This window comes from Clinocottus analis, unplaced genomic scaffold (assembly GCF_023055335.1).
Source record: "Clinocottus analis isolate CAN_PGR_092001 unplaced genomic scaffold, fCliAna1.0.p SCAF_50, whole genome shotgun sequence".
NCBI classification, from domain to species: Eukaryota; Metazoa; Chordata; class Actinopteri; order Perciformes; family Cottidae; genus Clinocottus; species Clinocottus analis.
In genome coordinates this window covers 505,192-532,579 of record NW_027176208.1, presented here as the reverse complement: position 1 = coordinate 532,579, position 27,388 = coordinate 505,192, and the positions used below count along the sequence as shown (strand labels likewise).

At 50.2% G+C, this 27,388-nt stretch overlaps 2 protein-coding genes across 17 annotated transcripts in view; both read right to left on the bottom strand.

Annotated features, from left to right (window-relative positions):
• The window catches only part of ttn.2 (titin, tandem duplicate 2), a 186,723-nt gene that overhangs the window by 123,922 nt on the left and 35,413 nt on the right, over window positions 1-27,388 (bottom strand). For 10 of the 16 annotated variants that reach the window (XM_068601489.1, XM_068601493.1, XM_068601496.1 and 7 more), the window contains exons 38-57: window positions 20,496-20,774; window positions 18,900-19,463; window positions 9,821-10,102; window positions 7,509-7,787; window positions 7,119-7,400; window positions 6,736-7,014; window positions 5,919-6,206; window positions 5,498-5,776; window positions 5,127-5,405; window positions 4,587-4,865; window positions 4,120-4,407; window positions 3,593-3,880; window positions 3,120-3,410; window positions 2,714-3,001; window positions 2,503-2,613; window positions 1,897-2,182; window positions 1,124-1,307; window positions 948-1,031; window positions 462-729; window positions 110-364 (exon numbers count right to left, since the gene is read on the bottom strand). In XM_068601489.1, the coding sequence (XP_068457590.1) occupies window positions 110-364; window positions 462-729; window positions 948-1,031; window positions 1,124-1,307; window positions 1,897-2,182; window positions 2,503-2,613; window positions 2,714-3,001; window positions 3,120-3,410; window positions 3,593-3,880; window positions 4,120-4,407; window positions 4,587-4,865; window positions 5,127-5,405; window positions 5,498-5,776; window positions 5,919-6,206; window positions 6,736-7,014; window positions 7,119-7,400; window positions 7,509-7,787; window positions 9,821-10,102; window positions 18,900-19,463; window positions 20,496-20,774 (5,433 nt within the window). Of the gene's footprint in view, window positions 1-109; window positions 365-461; window positions 730-947; window positions 1,032-1,123; window positions 1,308-1,896; window positions 2,183-2,502; window positions 2,614-2,713; window positions 3,002-3,119; window positions 3,411-3,592; window positions 3,881-4,119; window positions 4,408-4,586; window positions 4,866-5,126; window positions 5,406-5,497; window positions 5,777-5,918; window positions 6,207-6,735; window positions 7,015-7,118; window positions 7,401-7,508; window positions 7,788-9,820; window positions 10,103-10,363; window positions 10,592-18,899; window positions 19,464-20,495; window positions 20,775-27,388 lie in introns of those variants that run through there. The other 6 variants (XM_068601501.1, XM_068601504.1, XM_068601505.1 and 3 more) reach the window with 4 other exon arrangements.
• Window positions 10,633-18,540, bottom strand: LOC137803220 (titin-like). The gene is made up of 18 exons (XM_068601477.1): window positions 18,444-18,540; window positions 18,068-18,346; window positions 17,703-17,984; window positions 17,332-17,610; window positions 16,798-17,085; window positions 16,425-16,703; window positions 16,044-16,325; window positions 15,535-15,813; window positions 14,869-15,147; window positions 13,885-14,163; window positions 13,498-13,785; window positions 13,111-13,389; window positions 12,460-12,741; window positions 11,846-12,124; window positions 11,484-11,762; window positions 11,110-11,388; window positions 10,684-11,020; window positions 10,633-10,642 (listed from the first exon to the last, which is right to left on the bottom strand). Exons 1-18 carry the CDS (start codon window positions 18,538-18,540, stop codon window positions 10,633-10,635), a joined length of 4,656 nt encoding a protein of 1,551 aa, XP_068457578.1.

Sequence of the window (27,388 nt, the reverse complement as noted above, 5' to 3'; positions counted from 1 at the left end):
AGGGTTGGATCCAAACGTCCAGGCGTTAGTCTCAGAGCCCGATGAGTCCGAAGAGGTTAGTACACGGAGAGCATCCACGTCCACGCAGTCCAGCGGTCCGGGTACAAACCTTCCACCCAGAGGTCCGCGGAGGACTCCAGGTGCTGGAACCTGCAGGTGTAGCGGCCCTGGTCTTCGGTCCTCAGGTCTCTGATCAGAAGCTTCTGCACCTTGTGCTTGACCTCTGACGAGTACCGGCCCTTCATCTCTAAGCGCTGGCCGTTTCTAAACCACTGAGCCTCTACGTTTGGGACGGACAACTGACAAGACAGAGAGCACGGCTGGCCTTCCTTACCCGAAGTGTCCTCCAGATGCTTCTCCACCTCTGGAAGACAAAGAAGGACAGGAGACCGTGAGGTTCAGTTCTGACTTTCCTTTCACTGATGCTTTGGATTCATATGTACTTGGAGCGAGCTACTGACCCATGACGGTGAGCTTGGCGCTGGAGATGTGCGGCCCGCAGACCACCCGGTAGTTACCCTGGTCACCGGGCTGGCAGCTCTTGATCTTCAGCAGGTGGCGCTCGCCGCTGATGCTGATGTCGTACTTGCTGCTGGTGTCCAGCTTCTGGGTGCCCTTGTACCAGGACAGGGTGATCTCTGGGTAGTTGATCTTCACCTCGCACTCAAACACCGCCTCCTTGTTGCTGGAGACGGACTGGTCCGAGATGTCCTTCACCACGGTGACGGGCTGCAGGAGGAAGCAGTGAGGATCAGCTGGTTTAACAGACCAGTGGTGAGAGAAGATATCTGTGTTTTGTTTTTATATTCACGTCCACAGTGTGAAACAATGGGCTTAAATGAACTAATGTCTTTGCTCCCGTCACGTCCGTCTCTGTGGAGATCACTTCAAGGACACGTCATCATGGCAGGTCTGTGTTTTCCCAGCGGCAGTGAACGCGTCCTCACCTCGGTGCGCTCCATCCTCTTCTGCAGGTCGGCCACCAGTCGGGCCATGTCCTCATCCGACTCCCTGTCTCCACGTTCCACTTCCTGTCAACCACAACCACATCCTGTTAGCCCCCAGACACACACACACACACACACACACACACAGACACACACACACACACACACACTCGTACCGGTCTCCCGCTCTCCTCGGCCTTCTCCTTCTTCAGCTGCTCGATGGCCTGCAGCAGCCCGCGGTAGTCCGTGATGCCGTACATGCGAGCGTACTTCTCATACTCTTTGGGGTCAACGTTCCTCAGCAGCTCCACGATGTCGATGTCCTTCTCCTCCTGAGGACTCTTCTGCTTGGAGGGCGTCCTGAGGACCAGACGGGGACGAGTCAGAGGGGAAAGCAGTGGAGGACGAGACGGAGACAGAGACAGATACAAAGGTCATTGGGTTCAGACGTCAGAAGGTTCAGAGGTCAGAGGGTTCAGAGGTCAGAAGGTTTAGAGGTCATTGGGTTCAGAGGTCAGAGGGTTGAGAGGTCAGAGGGTTCAGAGGTCAGAAGGTTCAGAGGTCATTAGGTTCAGATGTCATTGGGTTCAGAGGTCAGAGGGTTCAGAGGTCAGAAGGTTCAGAGGTCAGAGGGTTCAGAGGTCAGAGGACAGTGGGTTCAGAGGTCAGAAGGTTCAGATGTCATTGGGTTCAGAGGTCAGAGGGTTCAGAGGTCAGAAGGTTCAGAGGTCAGAGGGTTCAGAGGTCAGAGGACAGTGGGTTCAGAGGTCAGAAGGTTCAGAGGTCATTGGGTTCAGAGGTCATTGGGATCAGAGGTCAGAGGACAGTGGGTTCAGAGGTCAGAAGGTTCAGAGGTCAGAGGGTTCAGAGGTCATTGGGTTCAGTGGTCAGAGGGTTCAGAGGTCAGAGGGTTCAGAGGTCAGAGGGTTCAGTGTTCAGGTGGACTCACTTCTTCAGCTTGGCCCTCAGGTCTCCCTCCAGTTGCTCCGCCCCTTTCTTCTCGTCCACGTGCATGTCGGCGCTGCACTCGATGTCTCCGTGCTTGCTGGAGGCGACGCAGCGGTACTGACCCGAGTCCGACTTGGTCACCTCCCGGATCTCCAGCTTGGCCTCCTGGCCCTTCTGCTCGATGGAGATGCGGCCGCCGTGCGTGATCTGCCTCCACTTGCCCTTCATCCACTTCACGCTGGGGATCGGGTCGCCGCCCACTTTGGCAATGAAGGTGGCCACGGATTCTGTGGAGGTGGAGCTGAGTTTAGAGGTCACTCTTTAGAGGTCACTGTGTTTAGAGGTCACTGTGTTTAGAGGTCACTGTGTTTAGAGGTCACTCTTTAGAGGTCACTGTGTTTAGAGGTCACTGTGTTTAGAGGTCACTCTTTAGAGGTCACTGTGTTTAGAGGTCACTCTGTGGAGTCAGGGCTGTGTTTAGGGTTACTAAATGTTGTGTATTACATTATGTAGTAAATGTTGTGTATATTGTTGTGTACTACGTTGTGTACTACGTTGTGTACTACGTTGTGTACTACATTGTGTACTACATTGTGTAGACTCTCACTCTCGGTGACGTGGGCCGTTTTGGGCTCCTGGATGAAAAACAGGTTTTCGAGTTTCTTTGCTGGAGCAGCTGGAGCTTCAGCAGGAGCCGAAACTACAGCTCCGGGTTTCTCTGCGACAACGACAACAACAACGTTACACCTCTGGTCTGTTTACTGTTTGTGATATATACATATACATATATCCACAGAGGCAGTAGCAGCGTCCGTTACCCTTCACGGTGACCTTGGCCTTGCAGAACTCGCTGCCGGCCTCGTTGCTGGCCTTGCAGAGGTAATCCCCCGCGTCGTGCTTGGAGGCCGCGCCGATCTCCAGACAGGCCGTCCCATCAGAGAAGCTGATCCTGGTGCCGCCGGACGACGTCAGGTCCTTCCTGTCCTTCATCCACTGCACCTTCAACGGGGCCGAGCCGCTCACGTGGCAGCGCAGGCCGAGCGCCGCGCCCTCGTCCACCATCAGGGGCTTCAGGGGGACATCGAACACCGGAGGTTTCCTGGCTTCTGCAGGACGGAGACAGAGACATGCACATATATTTATTATATATACATACATACATACATACATACATACATACATATATGTATATATACAGAGAGAGAGAGAGGACCGGCTCCCTACCTGAGATCGCCAGGACGACGTCACAGGAAGCCCCGCCCGCCTCGTTGGAGGCGTGGCAGCGGTAGCGGCCGCTGTCCGTCACGCGGCTGCTCTTGATGCACAGCACGGCCACGTTGCTCTGGAAGCTCACGTCGTGGCGCTCGCCGCTGCAGAGCTCCGCCTCCTCCAGGAACCAGCTCACCGACACCGGAGCAGAGCCGCTCACACGGCCCTCCATCTTCACCAGGACACCCTCCTCTTCCTCCACCAGCGCTGACGGCCGCTTGGTGAACACCGGGGGGGTCTTACGCTCTGAGGAGGAGGAGGGGGAAGAGGAGGACAAGAGAGTGGCAGTGAGGAGAGGAGAAGTGTTTCCTTCACACAAGAAAAACAAAACGCCTTCAGAGGCTGAGAAGGAAAGAGAGAGGAAGGGAAGAAGAAGAAGAAGAAGAAGAAGAAGAAGAAGAAGAAGAAGAAGAAGAAGAGCTCAGTACCTTTGACGGTCACGTCTGCGCAGCAGGACTCTTTCCCCATGTCGTTGGCGGCGTGGCAGAAGTAGCGCCCTGTGTCGCTGCGCTCGGCCTTCAGCAGCTTCAGGCAGGCCGAGCCGTCCTGCAGGCTTACCTGGTAGTTCCCTCCGGGCCGGATGTCCTTGTGGTCTTTGGACCATGTGACTTTGATGGGGGCGGAGCCGGTCATGTGACACTGCAGCTCCACGCTGTCGCCCACAGTCACCTCCTGAGGAGACAGCTTCCTGTCAAACACCGGAGGGAACCGGGGCTCTGAGGAGGAGGAAGAAGATGGAGATGAGGAAGAGGAGGATGGAGAAGGAGAAACGGTAGTAGAGAGAAATGAAGAGAAGCTTAAGTCAAGGCAACTTCAAGGAGATGTTTGGATCCTAAAATGGGGTCAATGGTCAGAGCAGCAGCTAAACAGAAGAATCTTTTTGACCCTAAAACATGAGCTTCCTGCATTATTTACACCCTCACACTGAGCCAACCAATCAGCAGGCTGCACAGACCTTGCAGGGTGAGCTTGGCTCTGCAGGAGGCTGAGCCTACGCTGTTGCTGGCCACGCAGGTGTACTCCCCGGAGTGCCTCTTCTCCCCGCGGCTGATCTCCAGCGTGGCCGTGTTGTCGTCGTACCGCGTGCTCAGCTCGCCGCTCGGCCTCAGCGGCTCGCCGTCCTTCAGCCACGACACCTCCACAGGCGACGAGCCGGCCACGCGGCACTCGAACCGCACGGCCTCGCCCTCCGTCTGCTGCAGGCTGGTCATCTTCTTAGGGAAGGATGGGGGCGTCTTGGCCGCTGGGGAGGGGAAGACGTTACTACAGGTGTGGTCTACAGGTGTTACAGGCGTTACAGGTGTGGTGTAAAGGTGTGGCGTTACAGGTGTGGCGTTACAGGTGTGGCGTTACAGGTGTGGCGTTACAGGTGTGGCGTTACAGGTGTGGCGGTCGCGTGGACAGAAGGCGTCAGGTGTTCACCTAGCACGTTGAGTTTGCAGGTGGAGGAGGCGGAGCCTATCTGGTTCTCGGCCTTGCAGGTGTACTCTGCGATGTCAGCCTTGGTGGCCTTGCTGAGCTTCAGGCAGGCCACGCCCTTCAGGAACTCCAACCTGCAGGTGGGGCTGGACCGCACCTTACCGTCGGCCTTGAACCAGGACACCTTGATCTCAGGGGTTCCCGCCACCTGGCACTTGAGACACACGCCGTCCCCGGACGTCACCTCCATGGGCTCCAGGGGCTCCAGGAAGTACGGCGGCTCTGAAGGCACAAACAGGAAGGAGACGCCGGTGAGAACCACGCCCCCTGCTGGTCGACACGGGGACTGAACCACAGAACTGGATCAGTGCCCGTTGACTCCCCTAAACCCTTTTTACAATATTATCATCATTATTATGTGATCATCAGGATAAGATTCTCTCTAGGCTGAGCCAGAGTTCAGACTCTGGGTCTGGAATCTAGGTCCTGACCCAGAGTCCAGACCCGACTGGGTCCCCTGGGGCTCCAGGAGGAGGAACTGACCGAGGATGGACACGGTGGCGTCGCAGCGGTCTGTGCCGGCGGTGTTGGAGACCTGGCAGCGGTAGCTCCCGGCCGCCTCCTGGTCGCTGCTCAGACACTGCAGGAGGCAGGAGCTTTCGGTGGTGGTCACGTTGTACTTGTAGGAGGAGAACACCTGCTGCCCGTCCTTCCACCACGTCACCGAGATCTCAGGGGAGCCGGCGTACGAGCACTCCAACATCAGGGGGGTGCCCTTCTCCACCGACACGTCCTTCAGCTTCTTGGAGAAGGTCGCCGGCTCTGAGGGATGAGGGGACGGGTTAGACCAGAACACCATCAGAGGACAAAGACTGGTTTAGGCAGGACATCATCAGGAGACAGACTCGGCAGACCTTTGACGGTGAGGTGGACGGGGCAGCTCTCTTTGCCGGCGTCGTTGAGCACCTGGCAGGTGTACTCTCCTGCGTGGGACGCGTTCACCTTGAAGAGCTGCAGCAGGACCCGGTTGTCCTTCAGGGAGAACTCGCAGCCGTGACCCGACAGGATCTCCTTGGTTCCCCTGAACCACTTCAGCCTGAGGGGGGCGCTGCCCTTCACCATGGCTGAGAAGCTCACGTCGGAGCCGGGCATGGCCTCCGCCGGCTGGGGGGTAACCACGAAGGACGGGGGCTCTGAGGACCAGAGGACGGACACGGGTCAGACAGCTGACAACATGTAGTACTTTGTACTGCACTACACCTCAGAGGTACAGGTGGTACTGTGTACTGTACTACACCTCAGGGGTACATGTAGTACTTTAATAAGTCCTCTGACCTTTGACCAGCATGGCCGCCGTGGTGTCGCTGCTGCCGGCCTTGTTGACGGCTTGACACTTGAAGACTCCGGAGTCGGTGATCTTCAGCGTGGACACTCTGAGCGAGCAGCTGTTGTTGCTGAAGCCCAGCTCGTAGTTGGGTCCACTCTGGATCTCCTCCCCGTCGTGGTACCACGAGATGGTGAAAGGAGGGGAGCCCGACACTTTGCACTCCATCTCTCCGGCCGCTCCGACGACCGCGTTGCAATCCCTCAACTTCCTGGAGAATGTTGGAGGGACGATCTTATCTGTTGGGGAGGGTGTTAGCGTTAGCGTTAGCATTAGCGTTAGCGGTGGGGACAAACACAGGAGTCAATGTGCCGTCAGTGACCTGAGTCTTATCGAGCCAGATTATAAACTTGTTGGTTTCATTAGATAGTTCATGATTTTAATCAAAACGGTGCCACCTGTGATGAGGTAAAGTTCTTGCGGCTCCTTCGTTTAGGAGACAACATGGTTCTCTCGCCCCCAAACAAAGGCCAACGTTATTGTATTTATGAGCAGTGATGAATTGAGTGTGCGGTCACACTGAATGAGCGTCTCTTAGTCTTTTGAAGAACCAAACTCAAGGTGGTGTCGGGGTGTAAGTTTAAAGCATTCGGTTCTCCTGAAAGCTTATTGAAGTGGTCTAGAACCACCACTGTCTGTAGAAATCCATGTTTAAAGAAAGTACGATGTACAAAAGAACATAGAAAGAAGGTTTTTTTTTAGCATTTTTATAAAACCTCAGTACGGCTTTGGCACTTACTGGCACCAGTAATCAAAGAGGACACGAACCTAAAACTGTGAGGTTGATTTTACTCAGATCCTTCCCGACCTCGTTCATGACCTCAAACGTATATTCTCCAGAGTCCACTTTCTCCGCAGAGAGAACGTTCAGGCTGGAAATCATCTGAGAAAAGGAGATTTTGTATTTCCTGCCGGACGCCAGCTCGACGCCATTCTTGAACCACTTGGGCGTCAGCTCCGGGGTCCCACACACTTTGACCTCCAGGGCGGCCACGTCGCCCGCCGTCACGCTCAGAGCGTCGGGCTTGTCCACTATCTTAGCGGGTTCTGGAATTAACAGAAGAAGCAGAACATGTTCTTAATCAAACCTGCAGGACAAAAGGAAGGAAGAAAAAACTGCATGAGAAAGAGAGAATTATATGCTTACAAACCTAGAACAGTCAAGTTAGCGAAACACTCCACACTCCCAGCATCGTTTCTGAGTTGGCATGTGTATCTGCCTGCCGTGGTGGAATCAGCCTGAAAGACTTTAAGAGCCACCTTGTTGTTCTCAAAGCTGATTTTCCTGTTGTCCCCGTCCCTGAGAATGTGATCCTTGTCTTGAACCCAGGACACAGTAATGGGTTCAGAGCCTTTAACAGAGGCCACAAGGGTCACCTCCTCCCCCAGTATCGCCGTCATGTTTGACAGTTTCTTCACAAACGACGGCGGCTCTGAGGAGGAGACAAACAGCGCAAAAGGGAAAGTCAGCAGAGTGACAAAGGAACCTGAAAATCTAATACTTCTGACTTTAATTTGAGACTAACGCCATTTCTACTGACCTCTGAGTTTAACTGACGTCTTGCAGGTGTCACTTCCTACACTGTTTGACACTTTGCACTCGTACTCGCCGGCGTCCGAGGACTCAATCCCAATGACATGCAGCGTGGCCGAGCCGCCCTCGCCCACCATCTTATACCTCCTGCTCTCCATCAGAGGCTTCCTGTCTTTGAACCAGGTGATCTGGAACGGAGACGTACCGCTCATCTCGCAGTACAGACTCACGTCCTTACCCTTCAGCCCTTCAACGGGCTCGGGCACTTTGACAAAAGACGGGGCGTCTACAAAGAGATCAGGACACTGTTAAAGTTGCATTCACTGGAAAAGAGTCTGACTCAAGCTCAAAGCTGAAACCCGCAACATTGCATGTGCTGTCACGCTCTGCAGTGGTGGAGGCCACGCCAAGATAAAGGAGCTGTAAGGAAGCTTGTTGGGACTACACTAAGATGGAGGAGCTGTTTGTTGGGACTACACTCAGATGGAAGAGCTGTTTGTTGGGACTACACTAAGATGGAGGAGCTGTTTGTTGGGACTACACTAAGATGGAGGAGCTGTTTGTTGGGACTACACTAAGATGGAGGAGCTGTTTGTTGGGACTACACTCAGATGGAAGAGCTGTTTGTTGGGACTACACTAAGATGAAGGAGCTGTTTGTTGGGACTACACTAAGATGAAGGAGCTGTTTGTTGGGACTACACTCAGATGGAAGAGCTGTTTGTTGGGACTACACTAAGATGGAGGAGCTGTTTGTTGGGACTACACTCAGATGGAAGAGCTGTTTGTTGGGACTACACTAAGATGGAGGAGCTGTTTGTTGGGTCTATAGTAAGATGGAGGAGCTGTTTGTTGGGTCTATAGTAAGATGGAGGAGCTGTTTGTTGGGACTACACTAAGATGGAGGAGCTGTTTGTTGGGTCTATAGTAAGATGGAGGAGCTGTTTGTTGGGACTACACTAACATGGAGGAGCTGTTTGTTAGGACTACAGTAAGATGGAGGAGCTGTTTGTTGGGACTACACTAAGATGGAGGAGCTGTTTGTTGGGACTACACTAAGATGGAGGAGCTTTTTGTTGGGAGTACACTAAGATGGAGGAGCTGTTTGTTAGGACTACAGTAAGATGGAGGAGCTGTTTGTTGGGTCTATAGTAAGATGGAGGAGCTGTTTGTTGGGACTACACTCAGATGGAGGAGCTGTTTGTTGGGTCTATAGTAAGATGGAGGAGCTGTTTGTTGGGACTACACTAAGATGGAGGAGCTGTTTGTTAGGACTACACTAAGATGGAGGAGCTGTTTGTTGGGTCTACACTAAGATGGAGGAGCTGTTTGTTGGGTCTATGTAAGATGGAGGAGCTGTTTGTTAGGACTACACTAAGATGGAGGAGCTGTTTGTTGGGTCTACACTAAGATGGAGGAGCTGTTTGTTAGGACTACACTAAGATGGAGGAGCTGTTTGTTGGGTCTACACTAAGATGGAGGAGCTGTTTGTTGGGTCTATAGTAAGATGGAGGAGCTGTTTGTTGGGACTACACTAAGATGGAGGAACTGTTTGTTGGGTCTATAGTAAGATGGAGGAGCTGTTTGTTGGGACTACACTAAAATGGAGGAACTGTTTGTTGGGTCTATAGTAAGATGGAGGAGCTGTTTGTTGGGTCTATAGTAAGATGGAGGAGCTGTTTGTTGGGTCTATAGTAAGATGGAGGAGCTGTTTGTTGGGTCTATAGTAAGATGGAGGAGCTGTTTGTTGGGTCTATAGTAAGATGGAGGAGCTGTTTGTTGGGTCTATAGTAAGATGGAGGAGCTGTTTGTTGGGTCTATAGTAAGATGGAGGAGCTGTTTGTTGGGTCTATAGTAAGATGGAGGAGCTGTTTGTTGGGTCTATAGTAAGATGGAGGAGCTGTTTGTTGGGTCTATAGTAAGATGGAGGAGCTGTTTGTTGGGTCTATAGTAAGATGGAGGAGCTGTTTGTTGGGTCTATAGTAAGATGGAGGAGCTGTTTGTTGGGTCTATAGTAAGATGGAGGAGGTATTGCGTATCCGGCATTATATCTGACTCAAAGAGTTCGAGGATGTTTTAATTGCGTTTCCCAAACAAAGGGGCAACGCAACAAGCTGAGCAACATTTCCAAACGGGGGAGAAGTGAATGGCCTTAAAGTTGCCTGAGCGTTCATCGCACTACTCCACCGTACCGGATACGCAGAAGACAAAGAAGAATGTTACGGATTCCAGCTTTAAGCAATACAACCAAACTTTAACCAAAACGTCAACAACAGCCAGAGGGTTAGGGTCAGATGATGAAGATCAGGGAGAGGCTGACCTTTCACAGTAAGGGTGGTGCTGCAGCTGACACTGCCAGCATCGTTCTGAGCTTCACAGGTGTAAACTCCATCATCATCAAAGCTGGCAGACAGCAGCTCCAGGGCTGCGACCGAGTCAACAAACGATGTCCTGCAGTTGCCCCCAGCCGTGACCTTGCTGTCCTGTTTGTACCAGGTCACATTCAGAGGGGCAGAGCCACTGACTTTGCACTCCAGCCGGAGCGACTCAGCCTGCTTCACAAACTTAACGGCAGGGAGTTTCAGCACAAACTCAGGTGGTTCTGGAAAGCCAAAATACAGATGTATTAGCTGCTGGAAGATGTAGGGGCACTTCAACTAGAGTGTTACAACAAGGAGGTGAGCAGGTGACATGATGGGGTTAGCAGCAGACACAGGATGGTTGTGGAAAACGCAGGCGCATCACAAAGGCAACAAACACTTCTTGATGAGAAGCTGCAGCAGTGGAAAAGCTAATGAATAACACAGAGAACTACTGGCTTGAGATGTGATTGAATACAGAGTTGATTAAAAAGATGTCCAACCTTTGACGGTCAAGTCTGCACTGCAGCGCACAGAGCCGGCGTCATTGCTGACTTGGCAAGAGTAGACTCCGCTCTGGGAGACGCCCACCGAGTACAGGTCTAAGAAGCAAGACAGGCCCTCCAGCCCCGTGAAACAAGTGGGCCCGGTCATGAGCTCTGAGTCCTCCTTGAACCATTTGACCGTGAAAGGAGGCGTTCCCTTAAATGTGCCTTTGAAGCGCACCTTTCCATTTGGTAGAGCCGCCTGTGACTCCGGCGGCGTCACAAAGCTAGGAGGCTCTGAAGAGAACAAGACGGACGGCGTTAAAAGAGGTACTCACCTTTGTTTTAGGATCGCGTGACCAATCACGTGGAGGATCAATATCTGACCTTTAACCATGAGCGCCCCGCTGCAGCCACAGCTTCCTGCTGCGTTGGTCAGTTTGCAAGAGTAGGACCCTGCATCAGATCTCTCCAGCTGCTCCACTTCAACGGACACAGAGTTGTCCTGCTGAATGAGTTTGTGCTTCACGCCGCTAGAGATCTTGGTCCCGTCTTTCTGCCATTCCACAGAGATGGGCAGGGAACCAGATATCTTGCAACATATCTGAACAAAGGAGCCCAATGTCTCCTGCATGTCTACCAGGGGTTTGATGAAGCTCGGGGGGATTATTTGTTCTGTTACCAAAAAGAACAACAAGGAGGTTATCAGGCTTTATTCAGCATGCCGCTACGTATCGCAGGAGTCTCATGCGCTTCACACCAACCTAGTACGACCACTTTCACTTTGCAGGAGCAGCTACTGATGTGGTTTGCCACCTCGAAGACATACTCTCCTGCGTCCTCTTTCTGAGCCGACTGAACCTTCAGGCTGCTCACATTGTTCTCAAAGATCAGCTTGTGCTGTCTGATGGACTGAAGCTCCTTGCCATCCTTCATCCACTTCACTTTGAGCTCAGGTGAGCCCGTCACCTTACAGTCCAGATTGACTGGATCTCCCACTGTCACCTTTATCACTTCAGGTTTCTCTGTGATCTGAGGAGGTTCTACAATGCAAAACAAAGTCAGAGATTCATTTCCTTTCTCACATCGTTAGCACCGTGGAAGGCGTTGACTCCGTGGTTAGTGAAGGTGTGCGTACCTTGCACCGTCAGGGCAGCAAAGCACTTATCCTGCCCGGCCTCGTTCACCACCTGGCAGGTGTATTTCCCGCTGTGCGTCACCTCGCAGGAGGGAACCCTGAGTGTGGCCACATTGTTCTCAAACGTTCTCTCAATCTTTGGATCCTCCAAAATCCAGTTCTCATCTTTTTGCCATTGCACAGAGAGAGTGGGAGAACCGGCCACAACACACTGAAACTCTGCCATTGTACCCAGAACCGTGGACGTGTTCTCTATCCTCTTGGTGAACGTCGGTGGTTCTATTAGAGGAAACCAGTGAAATGTTAAATGAAGGGTTGTTATTTCCTCAGATAATACAACATGTGGCGTTGCAGAGACGAACCTTTGAGGTGTAGCGTAGCCTTACAGCTACAGCTGCCCACCTCGTTAGCGACAGTCAGCTGGTATTCACCCACGTCTACGGCCTCGCACTTGTGCACCTCCAGAGCTACGGCGTCGTTCATCTGGGACAAGCCGTGTTTGGCACTGGGTTTGATCTCCTTGGCGTCTTTGTGCCACGTTATCTCAAAAGGACCCGTCCCAGCTACCTGACACTCAAAGCAGGCGCTAGAGCCCTTCACTACAGCGGCTGGAGCCAGCGCTCGGATAAAGGAGGGCGGTTCTGAGATGAGAGGGAACAAACCGTCACCTTTTCTCAACAGTTCATTTTCTAAATATTTGATGGCACAAACAGAACGTATTGTCCGTACATAAGGAAGCAATGTTCCCCAGAGAACTGTCTGTAGCTGGTTTGAGACATTATGAACTGTTAAGCTGCTTTAATCTGTTAAGTCGTTAGTTTATGAACAAAGACAATTGTTAAAAATCTACATTTTAAATAATCTCTCATTTTAGGAACCCAAACATATAACTGAACTGAATGCTGATGGTAATTTCCATCAGAACGCCAGACAGCGGTGGGAAACCACTGCCTCGGATCTTATCTTCACAACTGACCTTTGACCTTGAGCTCCATGCTGCAGCTCTCGCTGCCGGCCTCATTGCGAGCCTCGCAGTAGTAAAGCCCGCTGTCTTTGGTGTCGGCGCCGCAGATCTCCAGCGTGGCCACAGAGTTCACAAAGACCAGCTTGTGCCGGTCGCCGGCGCTGAGCTCGGAGCCCTCCCTGAACCAGTAGACGTCTATCTCAGGCGTGCCAGTCAACTGGCACTCAAACACTTTACTCTGACCGGGACGGACCACGGACAGCCGGGCCGGGGTGCGCGTGAACTTAGGGGGCTCTGAGGAACAGGACGAAACCAGAGATGTGAGGAGGAACTCTGACCTCGAGAACGTCGCCATCACACGCTCCAGCTGTTTGAGAAGATGATGAACAAGTTGCCCTCATAATGAGCCATATATATATGTGGCATTTATTTACTGACTTATTTCCTCTCTTTTGTCAAATTATTAAAGTTTTTGTGAGTAATTCTATTCTTTGACTTGGTCTTCCAGGTCATATTATATTGAGGCTTTGTGGGATTCGTGTGATTGTGAGGATGTTAAAACTCTTAAGTCGTCTGGTTTTCTTGTGAATGTTCTGGATTAAAGAATGCCAGAAGGAACAGATGGATGGAGACGTGTTAGTTTGACATAAAGAATCTATTGACCTTTGACAAAGAGCGCTGCCTGGCAGGAAGTGGAGCCCACGTCGTTCTGGACTTCACAGACATAGTCTCCAGAATCGGAGCTTTTAGCAAAGAAGAGCTCCAGTGAGCTGGAGGTGTTGTCTTTGACCACGGAGCAGTCGGCACTGGATAACACCTCCTTCTTGTTTTTAAACCACTTGATGGCGAGCGGCGGCGTGCCGGACACCAGCACGTTCAACTGGACTTTGGAGCCCGGCAACACATTCATGGATTCGGGCTTTTCGAGAATGCACGGTGGTTCTGGAAGAGAAAAGAAACCAAACGCCGCTCGTGAGAGCCGCACAGTCACAAAGATCCTTCAGGACGCCGATCGGTCGCATCAGCCGCTCATGAAGACCACAAACCAACCTTTGACCAACAGGCTCCCAGAGCACTGGACGGTTCCCGCTCGGTTGCTAGCGATGCAGGTGTAGCTGCCGCTGTCTTTGCTCTCCAGGTGAGAGATTTCCAGGAAAGCAACGTTCTCAAAGAACGTGCATTTGTGTTTCTCGTCCGTCTGGATCTCTTTCTCGTCTCTGTACCACTGCACGGTGATCGGCAGCGAGCCGGAGACGAGACACTCCAGATGAGCAAACGAGGCTTTGATACCTTCCGTCTGCTTCAGTTTTCTCGTGAAAGACGGTGGAATGATTTGATCTAACATTGGTGGAAGAAAAAGAGGTGAGAAGCAATGTTCAAAGCACGACGTATGAAACACAACCAACGCAAAGTTCTGGTTACACATTAAGAACTGACCGAGAACGGTGAGCGCGGCCTCGCAGCAGCTCTGGCCCACATCGTTGGAAACTTCAAAGGTGTAGTCGCCGCTGTCACCTTTCTCCGTTTTAATAATCTTGAGCACAGAGCTGGTGTCTGTGCTCTGCACTTTGTATCTCTGGCCTGAAGTCAGCTCCTTGCCCGCCAGAAGCCACCTGGCCTTCAGCGGCTTTGTGCCGGAGAACCGGGCCTCCAGCGTGGCCGGGTCGCCCTGAGTCACGCTGATGGACTTGGCCTCCTCCGTGACCCGAGCCGGCTCTGAGACGTCAAACAACACCGTCAGCAAAGAATCTCTCAGAACTAACGACTCAGGATGCTCAGGACGCGTTTGGGTCCTTATCAACTCGAGAGGACAAGCGGTACAGCTGCGTTCACACCAAGAGAGTTCAAATTATTCACGCGAGTAGATTACATGTAAAGTCAATGCACAGACGCCAAAGGGTGCGGAAAAGCAAAACCTTCGTCGGGCGACACCAATCAGGCGAAAAAGCGTTGTGAAAAAAGTTGCGAAATCCAATCAGCGCTGAGAAGCTTAATGTTCTTCCGTTTGTGGGTCTTCATCATCGGGCTTAGAGCAGAACTAGTGGTTACTTCCATGGTGGATGGAGGAAACGATGACGAGTTTCATGGAGTAAAGACACGCCCCCTTTCCTCCACCAAAAAGCTAATTCACCACATTAAGTGAAACGAGTAAACTCAGAAAATCATAAACTCTTTTGGTGTGAACGCAGCTTTAGTGTTGTGGCTCAATCCCCAAAGGAACATCCTGTGCAGGACGTTAACAATGGAGGACAATCATTAAGTCCACTTCGTTTGTTCTCCTTTCAGCAGTTTAACCCTGAAACTTGGGGAAGTTCTCTCCGGGGATTGGCTTGGAGGAACCCTCTGAAGGTGTGACTTCACAAATTGATAAGGATCCCCTGAACGCACAGCTGTACAAAGACCTGGAGTATCTCCACCAACCTTTGACCGTCAGCCCGGCGGAGCACGTCTGGCTGCCGGCCTGGTTCTGCGCCTGGCACGAGTATTTGCCGCCATGTTTGCTCTGTAAGTTGGTGAAGCGCAGCAGCGCCGTGTTGTTCTCGTACGTGATCTGAACGTGTTCGGCCTCTTTGAGCTCGTGGTTGTCTTTGGTCCAGGACACGGTCATGGGCTCGGAGCCCTTCAGAGTGCACTGCAGAGACACCTCGCTGCCCACCAACGAGCTGAGGTTCTCCAGCTTCCTCACAAAAGATGGCGGTTCTACAAGGAGACATTTATGTGAATATTATTGGCTTCGCTGCTGAATATTAGCCTCGCAAAGTCAGACTTCCTCCTGCTCGCTCAGTGTTTCTGTAAGACCTGAAGACACGTTTTGGACCAATGAGAGAGTTCAGGTTGTGTCTCTAAACCACTGACAAGAACTCGATAAGAAGAAACTAATCTTGTTGGTCAACATTTCTTAAGCAGAAAACCTGTTTTCTTGCATTAGAGAAAAAGATCGCGGGTCTGTCGATCAGCTGGACAGATTGTAAAGCCAACGAGGACAAAGAGGCACGACCGTAAAGCCCTACAGAGCGTTCACAGGTCAGGATGAAGCTTTGCGAGGTTATCTCCAAATACGTGGAGATTTAAATGTTTTAAACAAACCTTTGAGCGTCACTTGACAATCACAGGCCGCCCTTCCCACTTCATTCTCGACGGTACACTGGTACACGCCCACGTCGCCCGCCTCCACCGCCAGCACCTGCAGCGCTATCAGGTCGTCTTTCACCGTGATCCTGTGCCGCTTGTCGTTCCTGATCAGCTTCGTGTTCTTACAGAAAGACACGGTGAAGGGGGCGGAGCCAGAGACCTGGCCTTCCAGCAGCATCTCGCAGCCTTTGACCACATCTCTGGGCTCCAGGCTGCGCACAAACAACGGCGGTGCTAGAAGAGAACAGTGGACTGGTCAGCACGTCACACTGGACCGCACAAAGACTCTACTGGCATTTCTCAGTGAAGGTGAACTTGTTCTTAACGACTTCCTCAGCGTTTACCCGGCAGAGAGGTCACGCTCCAGGAGGCTCACAGGCGCCGTTCAGGAGCACGGCGTCTCCGCAGGATGATCGCTGACGATGTGTCATTTGAACCGAAGAGAAGCAAACACGGGAACCAACCTTTGACTGTGACGGTGCTGCTGCAGCGGTCACTGCCGGCCTCGCTGGACGCCACGCAGACATAGTCTCCGCTGTCCGCGACCGCGCAGTCGACTATTTCCAGAGACGCCACTGAGTCAGTGGAGCTCATGGTGTATTTAGGACCGGAGCTGATCTCCATCTCGTCCTTGAACCATTTGAAGGCGATGACGGGGCTGCCCGTCACTGTGCACTCCAGCTTGGCGGCGGCGCCACTGCTGGCGAGTTTTGTCGCCTCCAGCTTCCTCACAAACACGGGAGGTTCTGAGAGAAGAGGTTAACGTCATCGGGGTGTTAGTGACAAAAGAGACATCGAGGTCAAGACATTTTTATGCAGCTGCACACGACCGTGAGGACGGGCACCTTTCACAAAGAGCAGCGCGGTGCAGTCCACCTTCCCGGCGTCATTGGACACCTGGCAGGTGTACTTAGAGGAGTCACCGGGTTTCACCGAGTGAAGCTCCAAGGAGCTGGAGGAGGCGTTTTTCTTTATGAAATATGAGCCTTCAGTTGAAATCTCCTTCTCCTCCCTGAACCACTTCACAGCCAGAGGAGCGGTTCCTGTGAAGGCTGTCCTGAAGCACACGCTGGTGCCTGGTATTACTTCCTGGTTGTCGGGTGTCCCTGTGAATACCGGGGGCTCTGGAGGCCGTAAACAAAAACAAAGATTGCAATTCATGTGAGCGTGAAATCTTTGACGGCACACAACAAGTAGAGGAACAGAAGCGATCAGGACCTTTCACGTAGAGCGTGCCGCTGGTTTCCTTAAAGCCGGCTGAATTGGTGGCTCTGCATTTGTAAACTCCGGAGTCGGCTTTCTCCAGCCGTGTGATTCTCAGCGTGGCGGAGCTGTCTTTGAAGTCGGGCTGGAGTTTGGACCCAAACGTGATCTCCTGGTCGTCTTTGAACCAGGAGATGGTCATGGGTTGGGACCCGGACACTCTACAGTCCAAGGAGACGTCATTACCGACGTTACCATCGACTCTTTTCAGGGACTTGGTGAAAGTCGGAGGCATTATCCGATCTGGTTGTTGAAGAAAAAAACATCTCATGCATTAACACAAGGTTCTTGTGGGTTTTTTTAAGACTCACTTGGCTAAATAACATCAGTCTTTAACTGCAGTTAAGTCTATTGCAACGTTCCAGTGAGAATACTTCAGATTAATGGAAGTCATTAAACGTGTGTTGAAGTTAGTTTCCTTTTGGTTATAAAGACAATCAACAATGGAAGTAAGACGTTTTGAGTTCTCAGACTCGTCAGGTAACTGACCTAAGACCGCCACTGAGCATGTGCACTGGTCTTTCCCAACTTTGTTGGACACCTCCATCTTGTACTCTGAGGTGTCTCCCCTCTCTGCCGTGAGGATCTTCATGGAGGCGACATTGCCCTTCACGGTCATCTTGTATTTACGGCCGCTGATCATCTCCTTTCCGTCTTTGAACCACTTGACCTTGAGGTCGGGGCTTCCAGAGAATGTGCACTCCAGCGAGGCCGAGTCTCCTGCAGTCACACTGATGGACTCGGCAGGTTCTACGATTCTGGCCGGCTCTGGGATGAGATATAGTTATTAAGATGAAAGAGATTAGACACCAGAACCTGGAGACCTCAACATGGTCTCTGCATCGGTGATTCTAACTGACCTTGCACGGTCAAGGCGGCTTCACATTTCTGTTGGCCAGCCTCGTTCTCGGCTTGGCACGAGTACTTGCCGCCGTGGCCTATGGCCACTGTGGTTATGGACAAGCTAGCGACGTTGTTCTCAAACACCATCTGGATGTTTGAGTCGTCGTCTCTCAGTATTTCAGAGTCTTTGGTCCATTTGACCGAGATGGGAGCCGAGCCCTTAAGGGTCCCCTGCAGCTTCACCGTAGTGCCCAACACCGCGGTGACACTCTCGACCCTCTTTGAGAAGGTCGGTGGCTCTACAGGGACAGTGCAAGAGTTAACATCTGAGTTTGAAGAAAGGATTAAACCTCAGTGAACAACATGACTCAGGGTCACTAACCTTTCAGCTTCGCGAGGGCCTTCGTGGTGACTTTGCCCACATCGTTGGATACGACACACTGATAATCTGCAACGTCTGCGCTCTCAAACGGATGGATCTCCAGCCTCGACAAGTTCTCTTGGACCACTATTTTATACTTGTGATCGCTGGAGATAGCTTTCTTATTTTTCAACCAGCTGATTTCAAAAGGAGCGGTTCCTGTGACCTCACACTCCAGCTGAGCCGCCGCTCCCTTCACCGCCTCCACCGTCTGCAGCTCTTTCCTAATGCACGGCGGCTCTGGTTGTCAAAAAGGTGAGTAAAGTGTACGCCGTTAACACCAAAAGGTTTCCTGAATTCATGGGTTAGTGGGAAGTAAACACATGACTTGACAAACCTTTGACAGCTATAAGAGTGTTGCAGCTCTCGCTGCCGGCGTTGTTGGACACCTCGCATGTGTAACTCCCGCTGTCTGTAACCACGAGGTTCACCATCTCCAGAGAGGCAACGCCGCTCTTAAAAGAGATTTTATATTTCTCTCCATCAGCGAGCTCTCTCTCGTTCCAGAACCAATGGATGCGGAGTTCGGGCGAGCCCTTAACGGTGCACTGTAAGCGTGCAGCTATGCCTTGTTTCCATGTGATCATGGGTTCCAGCTTCCTAACAAAGTTTGGTGGCTCTGAAAGGAGTGTTTAATTCAAGAGCATTGTCAAAAGAGAGACAGGGGAAAAAAAGACAGAAAAGTGCAAAAAAAGAAATGCAAAAGGGAAGACAGGACGACAGCGGTGCACATTGTTAGCGTCTGCTTACAACAGTAACCCACAGCCGACGGGGAAGATCTTCAGGATCTTACCTTGAACCGAGACCGCAGCCTCGCAGGAGGAGCTGCCGGCCTCGTTCGTGGCCGTGCACACATACTTCCCAGAGTCCTTCTGTTTGGACTTGGGGATGTCGACCACAGCCAGCTTGTCCTCAAAGGAGAGTTTGCACTCCATGCTCTGGTGCACTTTCTTTCCGTCCCGGGTCCAGGCGACGGTCACGCCGGTGTCCTCGTCCACCTGGCACTCCAGCCTCAGCGGGTCATTGACGGCGGCCGACACCGGCTCGAGGGGCTTAACGAAGCTGGGCTTGTTGATGACCTTGAGCTCTGTGGTAAAGGTCGCAGTGCCAACGCTGTTAGAGGCCTTGCACAGGTACACGCCCCGGTCTGTCAGCGTAAGACTCTTAACGAGAAGCGAATACTTGTTCTTTTCAGATTTTATGACATAGTTCCCCTCGGAGGAGACGGCCATGTTGTCCTTGTGCCAGAGGACTTCCATGGGAGCGGACCCAGTGAGCGAGCACTGGAGCGCCGCCGGTTTGCCCACAAACAAAGTCATGGGCTCTGGCTTTGACACAAATACCGGGGGGTACATCTCTATGGAGAGCAGGCAGAACACATTTCAACACATTTTAGAGAACAACATCGGAGCAATCTCAACTTGGTGAACCACGTAGGTTTAAACAACCTGACGTAGGTTTAAATAACCTGACGTAGTTTTAAACAACATGATGCAGGTTTAAACACTGAGATCCTCAACATGACGTAGGCTTAAACAACATGACGTAGGTTCAAACAACATGACGTAAGTTCAAACATCGTGATCCTCAACATGACGTAGGTTTAAACACTGAGATCCTCAACATGACGTAGGTTTAAACACTGAGATCCTCAACATGACGTAGGTTTAAACACTGAGATCCTCAACATGACGTAGGTTTAAACACTGAGATCCTCAACATGACGTAGGTTTAAACACTGAGATCCTCAACATGACGTAGGTTTAAACACTGAGATCCTCAACATGACGTAGGTTTAAACACTGAGATCCTCAACATGACGTAGGTTTACACAACATGACGTAAGTTTAAACAGCTTGATCCTCAACATGACGTAGGTTAACACAACATGACGTAGGTTTAAACAACATGAAGTAGGTTTAAACAACATGACGTAGGTTTAAACAACATAATGTAGGTTTAAACAGCTTGATCCTCAACATGACGTAGGTTTACACAACATGACGTAGGTTTAAACAGCTTGATCCTCAACATGACGTAGGTTTAAACCACATGACGTAGCTTTAAACAACATAACGTAGGTTTAAACAGCTTGATCCTTAACATGACGTAGGTTTACACAACATGACGTAGGTTTAAACAACATGAAGTAGGTTCAAACAACATGACGTAGGTTTAAACAACATAACGTAGGTTTAAACACTGTGAGCCTCGTCATCATTACTTCTCGCCAAAACGCAACACAAGATCCTCCTCATGAACAATTCATCCCCTCCACATTGCACATGGTGATTCAGGGAAAACTCTTTGCAAACATATAATTCTCTCTCTCAAACAGACATGTGTGAAGCAACAAAGCATGAACCAGAACAAGCCCACTGGGTCTTACCGGTGACGATGAGCGTGGCGCTGCAGCCGGCGCTGCCGTGCTGGTTGGAGGCCTTGCAGGTGTATTCGTTGCTGTCGGCCTTGACGGGGTTCAGGAGCTCCAGGGAGGAGCTGGTGTGGCGGCTCAAGATCCTGAACTTCTCGCTGTGCTTAATCTCAACGCCAGATTTGTACCATTTGAAGGTCACGCTCGGAGCGTCCTCGATCTCGCATTCAAACTTGGCGTGGCCGCCGATGTTGATCTCCAGAGGGATAATCTTCTGCCTGAAGATGGGTGGGACTGAGGCACACATGGACAAAAAGGTACATGTTACTCATAGAATCTGTGAAGCTCTTGTTAATGCAGAATGTACAGTAATGGTGGGAGTGACTGTGGAGGAGAGAAACAGCAAGAACATTAGCCACACAGGGTCACAAAAGGTTGGCGTTGTGACTCCCATGGGGCTAGGGTTCAGGCCACATGGAGCAGGAACAAAGAAGTGAAAGATGGAGTCAGGTTGAAGCCCTGGAAGCATGCACAGAGACGTTGAGGAGGAAATGGACCTGAAGAAATGTGACAGACCATGGGTTTAAAACAGAGGAACCTGTTGACACCAACATGCCAACGTGACCATGAAAAAGAAAACATGAAAGTTACCTGAAGACCGGGATCGTGACCAGCTCAGTGACGACAGAGCCGTCAGCTGAGCTGTGAGGGTTCTGGTCTCCAGGTATTCAACCACACAGGGATGTGGAACAAACAAGACACGGTGAGTTAGTACCATCCATTGGTCATGCCGAGCTATGAAATGAACGTAGAGACTGGAATGAAAGGAGTCTTGAATGAACCGATTCGTGTGATTGATTAGTTCTCAGAGGAAGTGGATGAATGAATGGCACATGAAGTTCTCCCGTTATCAAACCTCTTGAGACCACAGTGAGTCTCGATGACGTCGTCGTCTTGCCGGCGTCATTCTCAGCCTCACAAACATATTCTCCTTGATGCCTCTCCTTGACCACTTTGTGGATAACCAGTGTGTATGTGTCGTGGTCTTTGGAACACTTGAACTCTTTGCCAGACTTCACCAATTGCCCGTTGAAAAACCAGTTTACCATCGTGACGTACTTAATGGTGGTGCTAAAAGTGATCAAACTATCCTCGTCGACGGATACGTCGTGGAGGGAGGTGACTACTACGGGGTGTTCTCTCTGCTCTGCCCTGGACACTGTGACCTCCTCTTTAAAGATCTCCTCCCTGTGCTCCTTTTGGATGCTGACATCCACCACCTGCTGGGTGGCGGGGGCGGTGGCCAGCGTGGCGGTAACAAAAGCTGCCCCGACATCTTTCTCTGTGCTTTTCACCATCACTGACCTCACTTCCTGCCTCGACACCTGCACCGACTGCTCAAAGGTCGCGTGAGACTCCGTGGAGACTGTGACCTGGGACGAGATGGACTGCTCCATCGTTGCGGTCTTGGACTGCTGCACCACGACCTGCTGCTCGGCGGCGGCGCATTCGACCGACATTTTAGACTCTGTCTTGAGAGCGGCCGCCTGAGAGGCAACTGCAGTGAAGTCCACCGCGCTCTCCGCGACGCTCACCGTCTCCACCGTGGACGACAGCATTTGCTTCGAGCGGGCCGAGGCGACCTGCGCCCTCTGAGGTTTGTCCAGTTGCATCATGCCCGGCTGATCCGAGGTCAGAACATGGGCTTCCCGGTAAACTATGGAGTGGAAAGCTGCCTGGAGTTCAGTCCTGAGGTCAGCTGTCTGAGGGTATTTACCCTCGATGGCCAGAGTGATCTCCATGGGGGCTCCTGTAGTGGTGATCAGGTATGTAAACATGGCCCGCTTGGGCTCTCTCTGAACCTTGACCTCCTGAACCTTCACAGGCTGCAACCGGCCCACCACGTCAGCCAGCAACACCGGCTGGTCGCTGGCCGTAGCCGACTGGAGAGCGTCTCTGAGCTGACGCCGAATATTCAGACTGAAGGGTTTGGGGATCTGAATCACAAACGTCATCTCTTTGGGAAGAGTTGCGCTGTCTTTCGACTCAGACGCCATAAGGGCCATTTTTGGCTGCGTGGTGACGGCGACTTGAGTGGACTGAGACTTTGTGATCTCCTGAGAGAGCTCACCAGTCAGCACTCGCTTCTCGTCCATGACGATAGACTGCCTGACCGACTGCCCCTCCTGGATCTGAACAGCAAAGTCCTGCTCCGCTGCCTCTAGGAGGACGCTGCTCTCTGTGGAGATCTCCTTCTCCTCAATCTGGATGGGCTCTGCGGGAGGTTTTGGTTCGACGGCCATGTGGCAGGTGAATTTATCCACCGCTGCCAGACGCTCGGTGTGGCCCTCCTGTAAGGCCCGACCGTCGGCCACACTGGGGACGTGCATCACGTCCGAGCGATCCTCCTTCTGCACCAAAGCTCGCTGCTGCTTGACGTCGGAGGTGAGCGGCATCTCCTTCGGCAGCTGCATGGGCTGGAAGGAGAGCTGCAGGACGTTTTGAGGCCTGGGCTCGGTGCGAAGTTGAGACTGAACGCCCGTCACGGACTGATCCAGTTCCGTGTGATAATCTGCAGTGAGCTCCCTCCTCTCCTCCGAGGTGGCTGCGTGCCGCCTTGTCTTTTCCTGTTTCTGTGCTGCCACCTGCTGGTCGGGTTTCTCAATGATGAGAATGCCCTCTTTGGGGAGCGCCTCCACAGGTTGGGATGACTGGAGGTGCAGCAGAGTAGGAGCCTCTTTTTGGGGCGTGACGGTCATGGAGCTGGCCTTGGCCTCAAACTCTGACGTGTCTTCATACACCACAGTCCTCTGCTCGTCCTGGGTGACAGTGTGCAGCAGAGTGGGGCTCTTGCTGGCTCCGGCCTGCTCTGGTGCCGGTTTCTCAGAGGTGAAGCTCCTCTCAGATGGAAGGAGGTCCTGGTCTGTGATAACCTGCAAGTGCAGCAGCTGCTCCCCTTCGACCTGGGACTGAATGGACATGGCGCTGTCCAGACTTGGCAGCTGCTGCGTGGGCTCAGCCTGCAGCATGTGTTTCTCCTCATTAGTCAGAGCTGCCTTCATCACTCTGTCCTTGCAGAGATGGGCTATCTCCTCAGTGGGCCTCGTCATGGAGAACTTAGTCTCCTTGGAAAGGGTCTGTTTAGACTCGCTGACTGAGGCTAAGACCGGTCGGTGCTGTTCTTTCCCTACAGAGGACTTCACAGCAGAGTCTGCTGTCGGAAGTTCAGTCGTGTGGCTCTCAGCAATCACTCGTTTCTCTGCGGACTGGGCCGAGTACAAAATCTTAACACCTTCTTTAACCTTATAACCCTTCTCTTCCTGTGCTCTGGGGATATCCCGAGACTCCTCTTTGAGGATCGGCAGTTGTGACTCAACCTGATGCCCACTGATCAGATGTCTAGGTTCTGCAGCGGGCCTGACGGTCGCGGACTTCCTGTCGGCCAGCAGCTCAGTGCCGACAGTAGAAAGAGGGGTGAGCTCTTCGGCGAGCGCCGACATCACCAGGGACCTCTTTTCTCTCGCCGCCTGGAGTTCGACGACCTCGGGGCTCTGAATGCGCTCGCAGTGCTGCTCTGTGAGGTCCTTGCTCTCTTCAACGGACGACGTGAACGCCGCCGCGTGGAGCTGCTTGACAGGAACGGTGGAGACCTGAGGAGGTCGGGTGGGAACCACCGACACCCGCTCCTCTACTTCATGAGACTGAAGCACCGCCGCCCGGTGGGTCAGCTGCTCGCGGTGAACAGTGGCCGCCGAGAGCTCAAGCTCTCCGAGCGAGCCCACTTGCTCACTGGGAATGATCTGCCTGTCCTCGGTGCCGATGGTGTAAACCATCTGATCGGACCTGGCTCTGTCTTGGCCTGGCAGGCTGACCTGGTACAAGCGAGACTCTGTAGCTTGCTCCGTGGTAGAGACCTTGTAGCTCTTTTTCTGAACCGTCAGCTGCTCTCGTTTGTGCGAAACAGAGACGGACTCTCTGAACACAACGAGCTCGGCGCTGCACGACGCCTCCCCGAACGGGTTGGAGGCCTTACACGTGTACAGGCCGGCGTCCTCCTGCTTCACACTCTTGATAGTGACGACGCCAGATCCATCAGTGTTGGCTATAACGACACAGTTTCTACTGGTCTGGATCTGTAGCGTCCCCTTGAACCACTTCACGTCAGGGATGGGATCCCCACTGGCTTTGTAATTAAAGGAAACCTCCCGCCCTTCCGAGGACCTCACAGGTTGGATCTGAACTGTGAAAACTGGAGGTTGACCTGTGACCTTGAACATCTTCTCAACCCATTTCTCCGCCTGGCTAACGTCTGACTTCTTCACCTCCAGGTACGTGGTGCACGTAGTCTGACCAAACCTGTTGGTGGCGGTGCAGGAGTACTCGCCCTCGAACTCGGACGTGACCTTCGTGATGACGAGCGTGTACTCCTCCTTCTCCTCTATGAGCTTGTAAAAGGAGGAGGTCTTAATGACCTTCCCGTTGTGAGACCACTGAACGGTGGGCTTCGGGAGGCCGGACACTATGACGGTGAACCTGGCAGTTTCCCCGGAGCTCACGGCTGCCGGGGCGAGCTGGCTGAGGAAAACTGGCTTTTCTTTTTTCTTCTCTAAAGAGGAAGAGTAGCGTTTGGGCTCTGGCTTGAGTTCAAGTGTTTTAGTTCTCTGAGGTAACTGGACACCAGTGGAGAAGGTTTCCTCTTGCTCTTCCACAGTGGTGACGGTGGTGCTACAACGTTCTGTTAGGAAATATTGAGCAAGACTGATAACAACATCCACAACACAAACGCTGTAATAATAACATTGACGTGATTAAACGTCATAAGGAGGCGAGGGCCTTGACCACAGATCTTCTTAGTCCACTAATAGTCGCAGGACTTTCTCCAATCAATCCATTAATGGTTAAATTTAATGACATCCAGCTAATTTATAATCCATACGACAAAAATATTCGGTCTACAAAGACCTGATGAGCTCTTAGTGGACTAAGTGATCAGCCCTGCTGCATAAAAAAAGAGATGAGATGTATGAAAAATAGTTTTTCCCCCAAACGGACTTCTTGACCTTTTCTCATGTGTAGAATTAATCTGTTTTGCTTTCAGATTTCATCCATTATGAATCCATTCTGATTCATTACAGAACACGTGTTTGGTAATTAATTACCAAAAACTGGATTTAGGTTTTAGCAAGAAAAAGAAAGAAAAATAAATGTGTGAATGAATGTGTGTGTGTGTATGTATATATATATATATATATATATATATATATATATATGTATATATATATATATATATATATATATATATATATATATGTATATATATATATATATATATATATATATATATATATATATATATATATATATATATATATATATATATATATATACATACATACACACACACACACACACATATATACATAAATATATATATATATATATATATATATATATATATATATATACATATATATACATACATATATACACACATATATATATATATATATATATATATATATATATATATATATATATATATATATATATATATATATACATATATACACACATATATAAACTATATATTGATCGTACTTGTCTCAAAACAACAAGTCATGTTGATGTTTTTGACACCTGCGTTGAGTCTTTCATGAAACACTAAGACAAACAGCAAACAGAACAAGGCATCTCATCATGGAAACGGTAATAAAACTCCTCAGACTTTAACTTTACATAATTAATATTTTATTATATAAACTCTGAGACAAAGCAAGAGTCTGTACAAATACACCATGGACTTCTATCTCGATGCCGATCTCCTACACATACATATTTACAGGACATCAAATCTTATTTTTCAAAATTTTAAAAAAGTTTCACAGTATTATCCATTTTTAAAATTTGTTCTACTTATTAATATTAATATTAATTAACAGCTCGCTTTATGCAAATCTCACAAATGTAATTCACTCAAAAAACTCAAAGAAATCAGAAAGAAAAGAAAAAGTTTCCAAATCACACAAACAATAAACTGAGCTTTAAGGGAATTATTACAATATCATGTTAATCTTCTAATTGTTATTGTATTTAATAATTACTGCTTCTGCTTTTATTCCTTATAATTAAATATAACGGTGACTTATTTAAAACCACAGCTTTTAAATAAAATGATTAGATGTTTTCCTTGAAAGTTTCTTTTCTTATTTAATTAACTTATTTTAATTAGTTTCACAATTAGCAGGGATATATATATATATATATATATATATATATATATATATATTTTAAAGTTTGTTCTGATTTATTGAAAACATAATAATTATATATGATTAATAATTATATTAATCATAAATATTTACTCTATAGATTTAAAAAACATCTCCCTTTTATTGGGACTTTGCAGCTTTTACAATCTTTTATTGTCACTAATTTAACAAAAAGAAAAAACTAAAATATCAATATGTATTCCCATATAAGAAATTGTTGTTTCATACAATGTTGTTGTTGTTTACCTTCTGTAGTGCAACCCCATGAGAACAACAGTGTTAGAAACAACAATAAATTAACTCAGAATGTCATCGTTCAACTCACCAAACGACAAAAGAAAACAAACCCAGATCATGAAAAAAAAAAAAAAATCTGTTTACACAACAACAAAATATAAAGACAAACTTGAACGCATTGTTTTTCCCACTACGACTATGAGCTGGTTGCACAAAGATAATTTAAACTTTTAATGTTTTGTTGAGAAAGAAACCTACAATGTATAAATAGTTATGAGCAGAATGTGACAACAGAAGATGTTTTAGTTTCATGAAAGCTGTCGCTTCACTCGTCTGTTTACCTGCCGAGCAGCTTGTGAAGTTCTATCTGTCTTAAAACAACCTTAAAGTAGTGAACAATGA